The 14,321-nt window shown below is 55.1% G+C and overlaps 1 protein-coding gene across 1 annotated transcript in view; it reads left to right on the forward strand.

The window, feature by feature from the left end:
* The window catches only part of UPB1 (beta-ureidopropionase 1), a 36,994-nt gene extending 22,933 nt beyond the window's left edge, over window positions 1–14,061 (forward strand). Inside the window, exons 5-10 of the mRNA XM_004607435.2 lie at window positions 144–305; window positions 2,973–3,142; window positions 8,106–8,187; window positions 9,487–9,529; window positions 10,682–10,836; window positions 13,075–14,061. Coding sequence (XP_004607492.1) covers window positions 144–305; window positions 2,973–3,142; window positions 8,106–8,187; window positions 9,487–9,529; window positions 10,682–10,836; window positions 13,075–13,158 — 696 coding nt within the window. The 3' untranslated portion in view covers window positions 13,159–14,061. The remainder of the gene's footprint in view (window positions 1–143; window positions 306–2,972; window positions 3,143–8,105; window positions 8,188–9,486; window positions 9,530–10,681; window positions 10,837–13,074) is intronic.
* Window positions 14,062–14,321: the final 260 nt, after the last annotated feature.

Below are 14,321 nucleotides of genomic sequence, written 5' to 3' on the forward strand. Positions count from 1 at the left end.
CCCCGAGTGCAGAGCCAGGAGTAACCTCTGATCTGGGTGTGGCCCCAAACACCCCCCCCAAAAATTAATATTTTTAATTTAAAAAATTAAGGACGATGGTCATGTATTTAAAGGTAGGACACTGCTTTCCTCATCTTTTCCAGCTGGCCAAGAAGCATAACATGGTGGTGGTGTCCCCCATTCTGGAACGAGACAGCGAGCATGGGGATGTTCTGTGGAATACAGCCGTGGTGGTCTCCAACTCGGGAGCAGTGCTGGGGAAGACCAGGAAAAACCACATCCCCCGCGTGGGTGATTTCAACGAGGTGAGCTGCCCCCTCGGGTGAGCAACCCTGCTTGCCCACCTCGGTCCCTCCAGCCTCTCTGCAGACGAAGCACCATGACCACACACCAACTGGTGTGACACTGGACCCAGTGCCCAAGGACTCCAGACCTTGTCCTGTGTCACAGAGCAGGGAGCACTCAGCTGGTTCTCCCAAGTGACGCCCGGACATCTTAGCATGAAGGAGACTTGGTTTTGATTTTGGGTTGGGGGTGAGTGGAAGAGTTGTCTTTTTTGTTTTTTTTTATGGTATTTTGTGGGAGTGGGAGTGGATGTTGGGGCCATGCCAGTCAGTGCTCTAGGGTTACTCCTGGCAGTGCCAGATAACCATATGGAATGCCAGGGATCGAGCATAAGCTGGCTGCGTACAAGGAAAGCAACCTGCCCGTTTTACTGTTGCTCAGGGCTCTGATTTTTTGGGGTGTGTTGTGTGTGTGTGTGATATCCTGATTTAGTCTCTTGAAATCCATCTCTGAAGTAAGTCATATATAAATTGAAAACAAAATCAAGAGTGCATGCACATGAGCTGATTCTTGCACCCATGTCAGGTTCTGAGTTCTCCGTGGGATGGATGGGGTCCTGCCCTATAGCTCAGGGGTTGGTGTCTGACCAGCCAGATCTTCCTGTTGGGGAGCTCAGTGTGCCCATTAGTACACCCGTGTGCTACCTAAGACACACGGATTTGGGCATTGTAACACTGATTGCCCCAACCAGATCTGTCGAGGTTGCTCTTCTGATTGGTTAGTACCGATTGTGGGAAGGTGGGCTGGATGGAGTGGATCCATAGAAGAAGGACACGAACTCCATCTAATACCTAAGACTAAAAATATCTCAACCCAGGGGGCTGGAGTGATAGCACAGCGGGTAGGGCGTTTGCCTTGCACACGGCTGACCCGGATTCAATTCCCAGCATCCCATATGGTCCCCCGAGGAGAGCCAGGAGTAATTCCTGAGTGCAAAGCCAGGAGTAACCCCTGTGCATTGCTAGGTTTGATCAAAAAAAAAAAAAAAGACCTCAATCCACAATAAATACAGTAGTTTTGGAGGTGCCGGCCCCTGGCCTTTACCTCATTGCCCATTTGCTCTAGTCCCAGCCATTCTCACACCAGCCAAGCAGACAAGAAAAGGATCTTGAGATCAGAGCCGGCTCAGGCTCCTGGGGAAAAAGCAGCAGCCAACGTCTCTCAGTGACAGCTGGAGAGAAACGCTCTCACCTGTTTACCCTGGGATTAATCGTTAGCTCCCCACCGTCAGGGCAGGGCTGTCTCTGTGCCCTGGGGTCTGTCCCCCTGTCCACCATATGCACGCCCTGCTTGCCACCTGCCCTGATGGTTCTAAGATTCATGAGAGGAGACGAAACGCTCAGGGGCAGAGCTCTGTGGGACCCCGACCAGCCCTCTAGCTCCCCTCACGATTATCCTTAAAAATGTCTCAGGAGGGGCTGGAGCCACAGCACAGCAGGTAGGATGTTTGCCTTGCACACGACTGACCCGGGTTCAATCTCTGGCACCCAGTATAGTCCGCCAAGCCAGCCAGGAGTGAGTGAGTGAGTCCTGAGTGCAGAGCCAGGAGTAAGCCGTTAAGAACAGCCAGGTATGCTCTCCCCACCCCACCCCGCCCTCCAAAAGAGAAGTCACAGGAGCAGAGAGTAGGTGCAAAGGCTGAGATGGCAGGACTGTGTCTTACCAGCCTGCCTGGGAGTGCCAGCCCGAGCCTCGGACGATGCCCGAGGAGCAGGGAGAAGAGCCTGAGCTAGGGCTGGAGCGATAGCACAGCGAATAGGGCGTTTGCCTTGCATGCGGCCAACCCGGGTTCAATTCCCAGCATCCCATATGGTCCCCCAAGCACCGCCAGGAGTAATTCCTGAATGCATGAGCCAGGAGTAACCCCTGTGCATCGCCAGGTGTGACCCAAAAAGAAAAAAAAAAAGAGCCTGAGCTAAAAGCGAGAGGTCTGGTCGCAGGCGGGCCTGAGGAGGCTGGGTGGGCCAGTCACATGCGCAGTGGACATCCGCATCACCTCCCCTGGGATGGGCTGGGCTTGCCCTGGACCTGCTCCTGGTCCTGTCAGCTCTGACGTGCCTGATACTGGGACACGGTGAGGACAGTGACCAACTCTTGTTACCATCAACCAGACCTCAGCCTTTCCTTGTCCTGTGATTCAAACTGCACCAAAGTTCATCCTTGCAACACCCGTAGGAGTTGCTTGGGGATTTTTTTTTCCCTCTGACATATTAGAAAAGAAATTGTGAGTAAATGCTTAGGCCATGGTGATTTCCCGGTTTCCCCTTTTGCTTGTTTGTTTTGCTTTTTTTATTATTATTTTTTTTTTTTTGCTTTTTAGGTCACACCCGGTGATGCACAGGGTTTACTCCTGGCTTTGCACTCAGGAATTACTCCTGTCAGTGCTCAGGGGACCATATGGGATGCTGGGAATCGAACCCGGACCAGCAAGGCAAACGCCCTACCTTCTGTGCTATAGCTCCAGCCGTGTTTTGCTTTTTTGCTGTGGTCCTTAAATGTACTGACGGCTTTGAGTCGTATCTAAGAGTGTGCCTTGGAGTCCTGATGGTTATTTCATGATCCTGTCAAGTCTCTGGGAGGGGAAGTCAGACAGCTCTGAGGCTTCAGGACCCAACTGTGTTTTTCAGTCCACCTACTACATGGAAGGAACCCTGGGCCACCCCGTGTTCCAGACCCATTTCGGGAGGATCGCAGTGAACATTTGCTACGGGCGACACCATCCCCTCAACTGGCTCCTGTACAGCATCAACGGGGCAGAGATCATTTTCAACCCTTCGGCCACCATCGGAGCACTCAGGTCACTCAGCAGGCGGGACGTGGGAGGGCTCTGGGGCAAGTCGAGCGGCAGCACGCCACTCCCTCCGACATCCAACACTCCGGGGTCCTGTGACAGGTGCCTTGTCACTAGGCAAACACGTTCCCCATACTCTGCCCAAAGAGTTCCCCATACAATGTCCCCCGACCCCCACCACTTCCTGCCAGGATTCAGAAAAGTCCCACTTCTGTCACTTTGTTTGGGGGCTGCGCCCAGCAGTGCTCAAGGATCACTCCTGGTGGGGCTCAGGGGACTATATGAAGTGCCCAGGATCCAACCTGGGTCGGCCGTGTGTAAGGCAAGTGCCCTGCCCACTGTACTATCTCTCTGGCCCCTGAAACTCATTCTTAATCTAGCTGGTTTTTTCCCATCACACCACCCATGGCTTTAGGCATTAGAGAAGCCCATCAAAGTGTTCTGAGCAAGGTGGTGAGGTATCCGGCCGCCCCCCACTCCAGGGCAACACCCTGCCTTGCTTAATGGTGGCTAGCAGAGGGCCCAGAAGCCCTGCACGCATGGCCACTGCCATTTTCTGGGGGGTGGGGGGTCTCCCATGGCCGAATCTCTGGGTGGTTTACAGTTTTGCATTCTCCTAGGAGCCAGAGCTCTGAGAATTGGTATGCAAAACCTTCCCACCAGCTTCCTTCCTTCAACGCTGCATTCCTGAGTCAGGGCTCCGACTTTTACGACTTTTACAACTTTTACTCTTTGCTGTGTCCGTCCGGCTTGGTGGCCGCTGTCCAGCAGGCTGAGCTGGAGTGAGCCGCTAGACTGTCACTCTTGTCTGTAGTAAAATTCCTCCTAACTTTCCTCCACTTCCCCCCCCCCCCGCCCAGTGTGATGCAAGCCCGGACTTCCCCCCTTTCCTCTGGAGCCCCGTACCTCTTTCTCAAGAGCAGTAGCCGGGGCCCAGCTCAGCCGCCCCAACCTCGCACCTGAAGGTCTTGTCTGCATCCAGGAGTGACGCTCTGGAACTGGAGTGGCAGTGGGTGGGGGAGTGGGGGGAGTGTCAGGATGTCATGTCTGGGTCACATGACAGTGAAATCCCTCCAACAGGTCCTTTGGGGACCTAGGTGTGTCATTGTCCACCCGGTCCTCCCCGCCCCCCTCCAGCAGATGGAGTTCATCCAGGCCTCTCCCTGGAGCCGCCCCCTCCTGCCGGCCTCCCTGTGTGAGGCATTTCAGCCAGTGTCCCCTCCCTTCAGGGGGTCCCAGAAGCAGCTGCTTCCATCCCCCTCTGGCTCTTGAGTCAGCGCAAGCCAAGCCACAGCCCAGATTCAAAGAACCGCCTTCCTGACCCCACTTCCTCGGGCTTTTATTAGACCCAATTAAGCAAACAGAAGCACCCTGATGTAATATGCACACAACTGCCTATGTCCTCAGCAGCCTATTAGGCTTATTAAAAATTATTGATTTTCCTTCCTCAGCTAGCAATCATCCTACTCGGGCTTCTCAATGGCGTGGCAAAGGCTGGCAGTTAGAAAAGAATCACCGAGATTTTGGGAAGCCAGTGTGTTTCAGGAGTCCCTAAAAAGTTCACATCCTTTGACCAGATCGTTATATTCCTAGAACTTGAGCCTGAGAAAGGAATTTAAAAGTTTTGTTTTCTTTTTTTGAGAAAGGGGGAGTAGGGGGAGAACAGGTTGTCCCTATGAAGATATTCCTGTCAGTGTTATTTATAATAAGAGAAGGACAGTGTTATTTATAAGAGAAAAATTTATAATAATGAGAAATGTCAGGGTTATGAACAGTTCAACCCATCCCTTCCACAGAGTGTACAGTCACTAAAAAGAGATTTTACAGAGGACATTAAGCCATATCATTGTAAGCCCTTCAGATGTGGCCTTACTGTTTTAGAACTTTACAGGGTCTTTTTTTGTTTTGGGTTTTTTTTGTTGTTGTTTTTGCCAAGGATGGTCATGGAATTTAGAAAATTAAGAACTGACAGTTTCTTAGGCTGGTGGGTTCCTGGGTGTAGCCTTAAAAAACATCAATAATGATTATTTGTGTAATTGGTAGTGACTCAAAGCATAAAGCTGGGAGTAGGGAGAGAACTGGAGAGCTAGTACAGTGGGTGCTGTAAGTGGGTGCTAGTACAATGGGAGCTAGTTAGATGCTACCTTGAATGCAGCTGACCCAGAGTCAATCCTCAGCACCACATATGGTCCCCTGAGCCCTGCCAGGAGTGATCCCTGAGTGCAGATCCAGGAGAAAGCCTTGGGCACAGCCCTGTCTGACCGCAAAATGAAACGAAGCAGGGTCAGAGCGATAGTGCAGCCGGTATGGCGATTGCCTTGCACGTGGCCAACCAGGGCTTAATTCCCAGCATCCTATATGGTTCCCCCTAAGTGAGACCCCCTGAGTGCAGAACCAGGAGTAAGCCCTGAGCACTGCCAGGTGTGACCCAAAAACGAGGAAGGAAGGAAGGAAGGAAGGAAGGAAGGAAGGAAGGAAGGAAGGAAGGAAGGAAGGAAGGAAGGAAGGAAGGAAGGAAGGAAGGGAGGGAGGGAGGGAGGGAGGGAGGGAGGGAGGGAGGGAGGGAGGGAGGGAGGGAGGGAGGGAGACGATGCTGAGTATATTCTTACCAGCTACATACAAGCTCTGGATCCCAGCTTCCAGAACCTTCCATCCCCTTTGTTCTCTGGCATCCGCCCATCTCAGGGCTTCCCCCCACTACACATACACTTTGTGGGGTGTCTCGGTGGCATCACCCAGTTCGCACTCTCAGTTGAAAGCACACAGTAGGTTGCACGTGCTTCTCCCTGAAGCAGGCCCTCCGACAGTTTGTGCCGTCTGAGTGGCCAGGGATCCCCGTCTGTGTGTCTGCATCCTGTCTTCCCACTGTGATGGTTTCTAGGAGGGGGAGTTGTGTATGCTGCACTGGGAACGCGGCAGCGGTCCCCATGTCGCCAGGGGACTCTCAGTGGCTCCCGAAGTGCTCTGGGCTCTCACGAACCTCTGGCTTCCTTTTCCGGGCTTGTTTAGAGAGCCCAAGTTTTATTGCCAGCTGTGGGCTTGAGTCCTACGCAACGCAGCCTCCCGAGAGAATTGCAAGAAAAGTGTTTGATGGCGCTCGCCTGCGACTGTCTATTGAATTCCTGAAAATGTCATTAACGGGTGTGCTCCTCTCAAAATCCTTTCTTAAAAGTTTTGTCAGCTTGCCTTAGCAGCTGGGGTTGGGGGGGGGAGGAGGGTGAGGGGAGCAGCTAAATGAGTCCCCTCAATCAAGCCTGTGATTTTTTTTTCCAGACTCGTGAATCCTCCTGAGAGTTAGACTTGTGACAAGCAGCCACCCCCTCCACCTACTCCCTGGTTTAAACCAGGTGCACACTGACAGGAAGGAAGATTCCGGGACATTCTGCTCCCAGTCACTTAGCGTTTCTAAGTGGGCATTATGCCTGTCAATCCAGAGCCTCCGTGATGTTGTTCCTCAGAGAAGACAGAACTAGGGACAAGGCCCCCTGAGTCCCACGGCCCATTTTAGTTGGTAGGCTGGAGAAGGACAGGGCCTCCTCGTCCTGCAAAGGGGTCCACCCCCTATGTCATCCCCTTCGTGGGGACGAGGGAAGACTTACGAAGCCCATGGGTGACCCCCAAATCCACCAGCAGGGCACCTCAGCCCCTGCCTCTAGCCCCTAGCTCGGCTGTGCCTAGGGGGAGCCCTCCTCCCCGGGGCCAGAGACCCACTCCAGGGGGTGGAGAGGTCCTGGGTAGGGCACTTGCCTTGCACATGTCCAACCTGGGTCTGATCTCTGGTGCCCCGGAGACCCCTGACCTCTGCTGGGAGTGATCCCTGAGTGCAGTGCCAGGAGGCGCCTCAGAGCATCACCAGGTGTGGCTAAAAAACAAACACAAGGGGGCTGGAGCGATAGCACAGTGGGTAGGGCGTTTGCCTTGCATGCGGCTGACCCGGGTTCTATTCCCAGCATCCCATATGGTCCCCCAAGCACCACCAGGAGTAATTCCTGAGTGCAAAGCCAGGAGTAACCCCTGAGCATTGCCAGGTGTGACCCAAAAAGAAAAAAAAAACACAAATACAAGCAGAGTACCACTTGGGATTCGGTGGAGGATAATGGGATGACCCCTAAGAAAAGGGGGACTACCTGAGCAATGTAAGGAGTGATTCCTGAGTGCAGAGCCAGGAGTAACCCCTGAGCATCTCTGGGTGTGACCCAGAAACCAAAAGGAAAGAAAGGAAAGAGCGAAAGAAAGAAAAAGAAAGAGAAGAAGGAAGGAAGGAAGGAAGGAAGGAAGGAAGGAAGGAAGGAAGGAAGGAAGGAAGGAAGGAAGGAAGGAAGGAAGGAAGGAAGGAAGGATGGAAGGATGGGAGGAAGACGATGCTGAGTATATTCTTACCAGCTACATACAAGCTCTGGATCTTGGGAGGGAGGGAGGGAGGGAGGGAGGGACAGCGAGAGGTGGGGGCCAGCCCAGGCGGATAACTCCTGCCTCTGGACCTACTCCCCTACCTTTTCTGGCCTCTGTGCTCTGGTCCCGTGAAGCCTCCTCATAAGGAGGTTGCTTTGCAAAGCTGCCCAACAGGAGACAGGTGACTGATGATGATGACGCAGAGCCCCCACGGGGTCCCAACTACCGACTGCTAGTGTCAAGTGAAGCTTTGCTCAACTTCAGAGGTGGACACTCACCCATCAGACAGAGGCAGTGAAAATAGAGCCTGTAGTCCCCAAATTCTGTGTGCTGTCCCGCGCTGAAACTTCAGCCGCATGGTCGGTGTCCAGAGAGGGAAACTGAGTCTCAGGCAAGATGCTGGTCCCGAAGCAGGCACTCCCCCCACACCCCACAAAGACTGCCTCTTTGTGAGCCTGGGTGAGGCTGAGGCTTTGCGGCGCCCACAGGCACCGCAGGTCTCCCTGGAGGGCCGTGGTCACGCTCAGCATCCACCAAGCCTGACCACAGCCTGCTTCCCCTCCTTCCTCTCCCACAGCGAGTCCCTGTGGCCCATCGAGGCGAGAAACGCAGCGATTGCAAATCACTGCTTCACCTGCGCCATCAATCGCGTGGGGGAGGTAAGCACCTGGGGTCTGTCCCAGCCCTTCCACTGGGACCACTGGGGAGGGACCAAGGGATTAGCTGCTTCGAATGCAACCAGCTGCCTGAGTCCAGCTGGGTCCTTGGACCAGCCAGAGGCCAGGGCGGGGGACGGGGCTGAGCTGGACTGCTGGGAACTCACACACACTTCTCACTGCTCCTGCTCCTTCTCCGTGCCTGCCACCAGCCCAGCGCCCTGGAAGGAGGGACTCGCGCTCGGCCTGCAGCCTCCATGCCTGGGTCCCCCTCCTCTCTCTCTCTCTCTCTCTCTCTCTCTCTCTCTCTCTCACTGGTTTGGTTTTCAGCAGAAACCCTCGGGAACAGCTCTCACACCATCACCTCCCGGAACCCTGTGCCCTACCAATCCTGCAGGGCAAACACAGTCTCTTTATTGTGCAGTAATTCTCTTCTTCCTCTTCCTCTTCTTTTTTATTTTTATTTTTTGACTTTTCGGGCCACACCCGGAGATGCACAGGGGTTACTCCTGGCTCTGCACTAAGAAATTAATCCTGGCAGTGCTCGGGGGACCATATGGGATTCCTGGGAATCAAACCCAGGTCGGCCTGTGCAAGGCAAAGGCCCTCCCCACTGGGCTACTGGACTATCATATCACTCCCGCCCCTCTTCCTCATTCTTCTTTTTTTTTTTTTCTTGCTTTATGGGTCACAGCCGGCAATGCACAGGGCTTACTCCTGGCTCTGCACTGAGGAATTACTCCTGGCGGTTCCCAGGGGACCATATGGGATGCTGGGAATCAAATCCGGGTCTGCCGCATGCAAGGCCCTACCCACTATGCTATCGCTCCAGTCCCTTCCTCGTTCTTAACAAAATGTCAGACTCTAGCAAGAGCATCTCATCGGTCGGTTCTAAGTGATGGCCTGCCACATAAATCCATCTCCTGTCTGGTGACAGAGAGACCCGGGGGTTTTCATTGGCCCATGTATCTCCCTCACAGGTGATCCGCACTTGGGGAAGGTCTTGAAAGCAGCATGTGACCCTGTGTGACACCATTTGACCCTGGCCACAGCATTGTCTCTCCACGGCCCCAAGAACCAGATTTTTATTCACCCGGCAGACCATAAACCCCCCAAATGTCTGTGTTCTTCCTTGCCGAGTTCCCCCGAAGGCCGCCTGCATTTGCTTATTGGGGGCGCTCAGACCGGGACCTTTAATAAGAACTTGTTGACGGTCCCTGTCCAACTATTTTTGGGCTTCACTTGGGTGTAGAGCGGCGTGGTGCTGCCACCTATGGGCTAAGACTGGTTTTTCTCTCCCAGGAGCACTTCCCGAATGAGTTCACCTCGGGGGATGGGAAGAAAGGTATGTTCCCGGAAGCATCCTGCTGCACTGGGGGGAGGTGGGGCGAGGGTCCTTCTTCCCAGGGGTTAGCTTTGGCGGCCTTACTGCCTGCCCTGGGAACCTGACCGTGGACAGGCTGTGGACAGGCGGTCGTGGGCTGGTGGCCGGCCCTCGGGCTCCCCCATGGGGACGGAACTGAACTGCGCTGATCTCCGCCCGTCCCGGAGAAGGGCATGAAGGTAGACCTAGAAGACTCGGGTGCTTTGTGAGTCCCTGAGAGGGGGCGCTGCATCCACCCCCACACCGCCCTCCTCTCCTTTGTCCCTGCCCACCACCCCCGGCCCCGAGACCAGCCTGCCTGGTGCTGGGTGCCTGGAATCCATGACTGGTTTTCTTCCTCTGGCAGGGACCGACAGGAGGACCCTGGACCCCTTTGGCCAGGAACATGGCTGACCTCTCCTCAGAGGGGTGGCCAAACTAGCCTGGGCGCTGTTGAGGAGGGCTTCCCAGAAGAAGGCCTGCGGACTGCGTTATAGGCACCCCCGTACCCTACCTTAGTTTCTCAGAAGAGTACCCACAAGGGTCTGTCCACTTCCTCTGCTGTGGCTCCAGCCTGGCCCTGGGAGGTGCCCCTTGCTCACTCCTACCATGCCTGCAGGGTGTGGGGTAGCCCCACTTTTCCGGGAAGGCCACGAGAGCTGGTGACAATAAAGCCCCCAGCTCATGGCCAGAAGCACCTCAGAGGCAGATCTCCTGGGAAGCCCTGTGACCCACCAATGTGGGCACAAATGACCATCACCTGGACTCAGGTGACCTTTAAAGATGTCCCCAGGCAAGCCCCAAAGAGATAATATAAGGGATAGAACACCAGCCTCACATGAGGCTCACATGGGGTTTGATCCCCGAGCACTGTAAAGAGTGACCCATGGGAATGGCCCCTAAGCTCTGCCTGGCGTGGCCCAATCAGCGAGGGCAGTGAGGGTGACAGGCAGCGGTTTATGGGTCTTCCAGTCCCGGGGACACAGGTCCTGGGTACTTTGGCTATAGGCGGTGCGAAGGCAATGGGGCCGGGCGGGGGGGGGGTCACCTAGGCCATTTGTCCTGCGTGTCCCTCCATATGCCTGGTCCTTGCAGTGTCCACATAGCTCAGGGCTCGTCTCTGCTTCTCCAAAGCTCACCAGGACTTTGGCTACTTTTATGGCTCGAGCTACGTGGCGGGCCCTGACAGCAGCCGCACCCCCGGGCTGCCCCGTAACCGTGACGGGCTGCTGGTCGCCGAGCTCAACCTCAACCTCTGCCGACAGATGAGCGACATCTGGAACTTCAAGGTGGGTGCCGGCGGCCCACTTGTTGCCCTGCTCCTCCGGGCCTGGGAAGTGCCACAGCTGGGCTTGCCGGCCTGGTGCCCGGGTGGGGGGGTGGGGGGGCCCAGCTGGGCAGGGCCCGGGGCCACCTCCCTCAGATCCCATCCTGCTTGGCGTTTCCGGGCAGAGCCGCCGGGCGAACGCTGCCCAGGCAGCGAGCCTCAATCAATTCTCCTCTCATCTGATTTAGGTGCCTTCTCGCAAATTAATCTCAATTTCATTTGTCCAGAGAATAGAGTAGATTGGCTTCTCTAATCCTTTTTGCCTTTCCAGGCATTTGCACTTATCACAAGATGAATGTGCGCGTCTGGCCCGGCCCCCTGGTCTCAGCCGTGGTGAGGGAGGGAAATGACTCACGCTGAGAAATACACTCTAGGCCCGTCCTGTCTCTGCCCCCTCTCCCCACCCCCGCCCCCCGCCCGGGACTTGGCCACTGCCAACAAGCTCCCCTCCCCTGTGCCTTATTGATACAACAAGGGGCTTGACTCGAGGGCCCCGGGCAGCCTTCTCAACCAGACACCAGTGACCGGGCTGTGGGGGCCCTCAGAGGAGCATAAGTGTCCACCCACCCAGAGTAGGGCAGCAGCACCCGTGGCCTGGGGTGCCCCAGACACAGCAGCTCATCGTGGGGGAAGACAAGTTTGCTGTCTTAGCGCCTGGTGATATTTCCGCCAACTCAGCACCGGTTATGAACTAATCAGATGCAAATGCGTCCTCCTAACTGAATGACCCCATCTGACTTGGGAGCCAGGACAGAGAAAAGTTACAGGCCCAGCCCTACATTTACTAGGGATTCTGGGGCTGTGCCCCCCACTTCAGATCCTTGTCAAGGGCCGAGAGATAATACAGTGGGCAGGGCACTTGCCTTACTTTGGCCCTACCAGGTTCAATTCCCTGCCCCACATATGATCCCCTGAACCCCACCAGGAGTGATCTCTGAGTGCACAGTCAGAAGTAAGGCCTGAACACCACCAGCTGGTGCCCAAAATCAAAAATAAAACAAAGATCCTAGAACTCTAGAAATAACACAGTGGGTCAGACACTTGACACAGTCAGCCCAGATTTAGTCCCCAGCATCCCATATGGACCCTGGAGCACCTGAGGAGTGATTCCTGACTGAAGAGCTAGAAGTAACCCCTCAGCATTGCCAGCTGTGACCCCAAAACAAGATAAGCAAAAAAAAAAAAAAAATCCTTAGACAAACAAGGCTTTGCTCACAGGTAAGTCCCCAAGGCCTCCTGGTCCTCTTCCTCTTCCTGGGCCGCTCAGATTCATGCAGGTGCCACCCAGTGTAGAATCTGGAACCAACAGAGTGTTTTCTCATGAAGGACATTTTAAGAACAGGTGTTTGGGGTCAGAGCAATCGTAGACTGGGTAAGGCCTTGCACACTGCCAACCTGGGTTCGATCCCCAGCACCCCATATGGTCCCCCGAGCACAATCAGAGTAATTCCTGAGTGCAGAGCCAGGAGTAAGCTCTGAGCACCAGGTATGACCCAAAAACCAAAAATAAAATGAATAAAGTAAATAGACGCTTGGAACTGGAGCGATAGCAGGTAGGGTGCTTGCCGTGTACGCAGCCAACCTGGGTTTGATTGCCAGCTCTACATTCCTTTGTGCTCCACCAGGCATGATCTCTGAGCACTGCCAGATGTGCCCCCACCCCACCCTCCCCCAAAAAGGAAGTCTCCCTAAGCTGGACTTGGTGGTATGTGTGAGGTTTGGTCAGGTCTGGGGAAGAGGAAGGAAGAAAATGCCAAGTGTGAGCTCCCACGGGCTCTGCGGCCCCGCCCCTTCCTCTCCCAGCCTCCACCTGTCTCCAGGAAGAGGTACCCTATGGGGTGGGTCTCCCCACGCACATCCAGGAGAACAGGGTGCGGGAGAAACTCCTTTCCTGCCTAGTGGCTGGGGCAGCTCACTAGCAGGCGCCCTGGACTGCAGGCTGCTCTCCTAGGACAGACCCTTTCCCCCCTGCCTGGGGGCAGAGGCATTTTCTGGGAGAGCTCCCGAGGGCTTCCAGGTGGAAGTGCCTGGGCTGGGCATGTGTCACCTTCTTCCCCCACTGCGCTAAACTGACCTGCCTTCCTTCCGCCTTCCACCTTCCCGCTGCTTTTCTGTCCCCTGCTGCCCCCCAGTGGCGACAGGTGGTGAGGAGGCAATGCCGAGCACTGGAGGGACCCTCTAACCTGTGTTTTGCTTTCAGATGACGGGCAGATATGAGATGTACGCCCGGGAGCTTGCGGAAGCTGTCAAACCCAACTACGTCCCCAACATCATCAAGGAGTAGCGGCAGGCTCCAGCCCACCCCCCGCCCCCACCCGCAAGTGCAAAGGCTTCACTCGCCCTGTCCTCCCTCAGGACCCCCTGAGACCCATGCTGCACAGACCCCTCACAGCACCCCCGCAGAGGGACCACTGCCCGCCCCCCGCCCCCGGTGTCACAGCTCGTCCTAGAGTGACTGATGCAGAGGTTTTGGGGGGGCAGATGGAGAGGAAGGGAGCACCCAATACAGAGTACATTAGCTGCGAGTCATCAGTTTTATGTTGTGAGGATTTTAACTTCTAGCATGGGCTTGGCTGGCATTAGGGGTCTGGGATTCCCAGTGCTGAGGCTTCTGACTGCCCAGGGCCGACTCAGCAAGGAGAGGGCCGGGGGCGGAGTCTGTGGGCATGAGCGGGTGAGGCGGATACCAAATCACTGGCCCCATGGATGACTTGGGGGAAACGGGGGTGCGGGCAGGGCAGATTTCCACTTACTGGGCCAGTTATCCAATCAGACTAATCCAGGTACAGCTGTGAAGGTATTTGGTAGATGTGATTAAACCCGATTTTGTCCATGTGATTAAACTCGTAACCATTTAAATGAGATTATGCCAGCTAATATGGGGAGGCTGCTTCAGTCCATGGAAAGGTCATAAAAGCAGAGCTGAGGCTTCCCCAATAAAGAAGCAATTCTGCGCCCAGCCGCTTCCGCCATGCCTGAGTTCCTGTTTCCCTTCCGGGCAGCAAGCCTCCCGCTTCCCGGGCCGTCTCTCCGGGTCAACTCCCCGCAATCAGACTTGCTGTATGGGGCCTGGAGTGATAACACAGCGGGTAGGGTATTTGCCTTGCACGCGGCCGATCCGGGTTCAGTTCCCAGCATTCCATGTGGTTCCCTGAGCACCGCCAGGGGTAATTTCTGAGTGCAGAACCAGGAGTGACCCCCGTGCATTGCTGGATGTGACCCAAAAAGCCAAATAACAAACAACAACAAAAAAAAAACCAACCAGACTCGCCGTATGTTCTCTCCTGTCCCTGCCTTTCTCCTCTGGCCCTGCCTGGCTCAGAACCCAGCACAGAATGTTCAGGATGAGTTTTCTTCTGAAATTCTCTGATTTGTTTTTCTGCAGATCTCTAACTTGGTTGGATTTCTGCCTGTGGCTCTCTTGTCCACGGCAAAGGGTGCAGTGGC

Source organism: Sorex araneus, chromosome 11 (genome assembly GCF_027595985.1).
Source record: "Sorex araneus isolate mSorAra2 chromosome 11, mSorAra2.pri, whole genome shotgun sequence".
Classification (NCBI taxonomy): domain Eukaryota; kingdom Metazoa; phylum Chordata; class Mammalia; order Eulipotyphla; family Soricidae; genus Sorex; species Sorex araneus.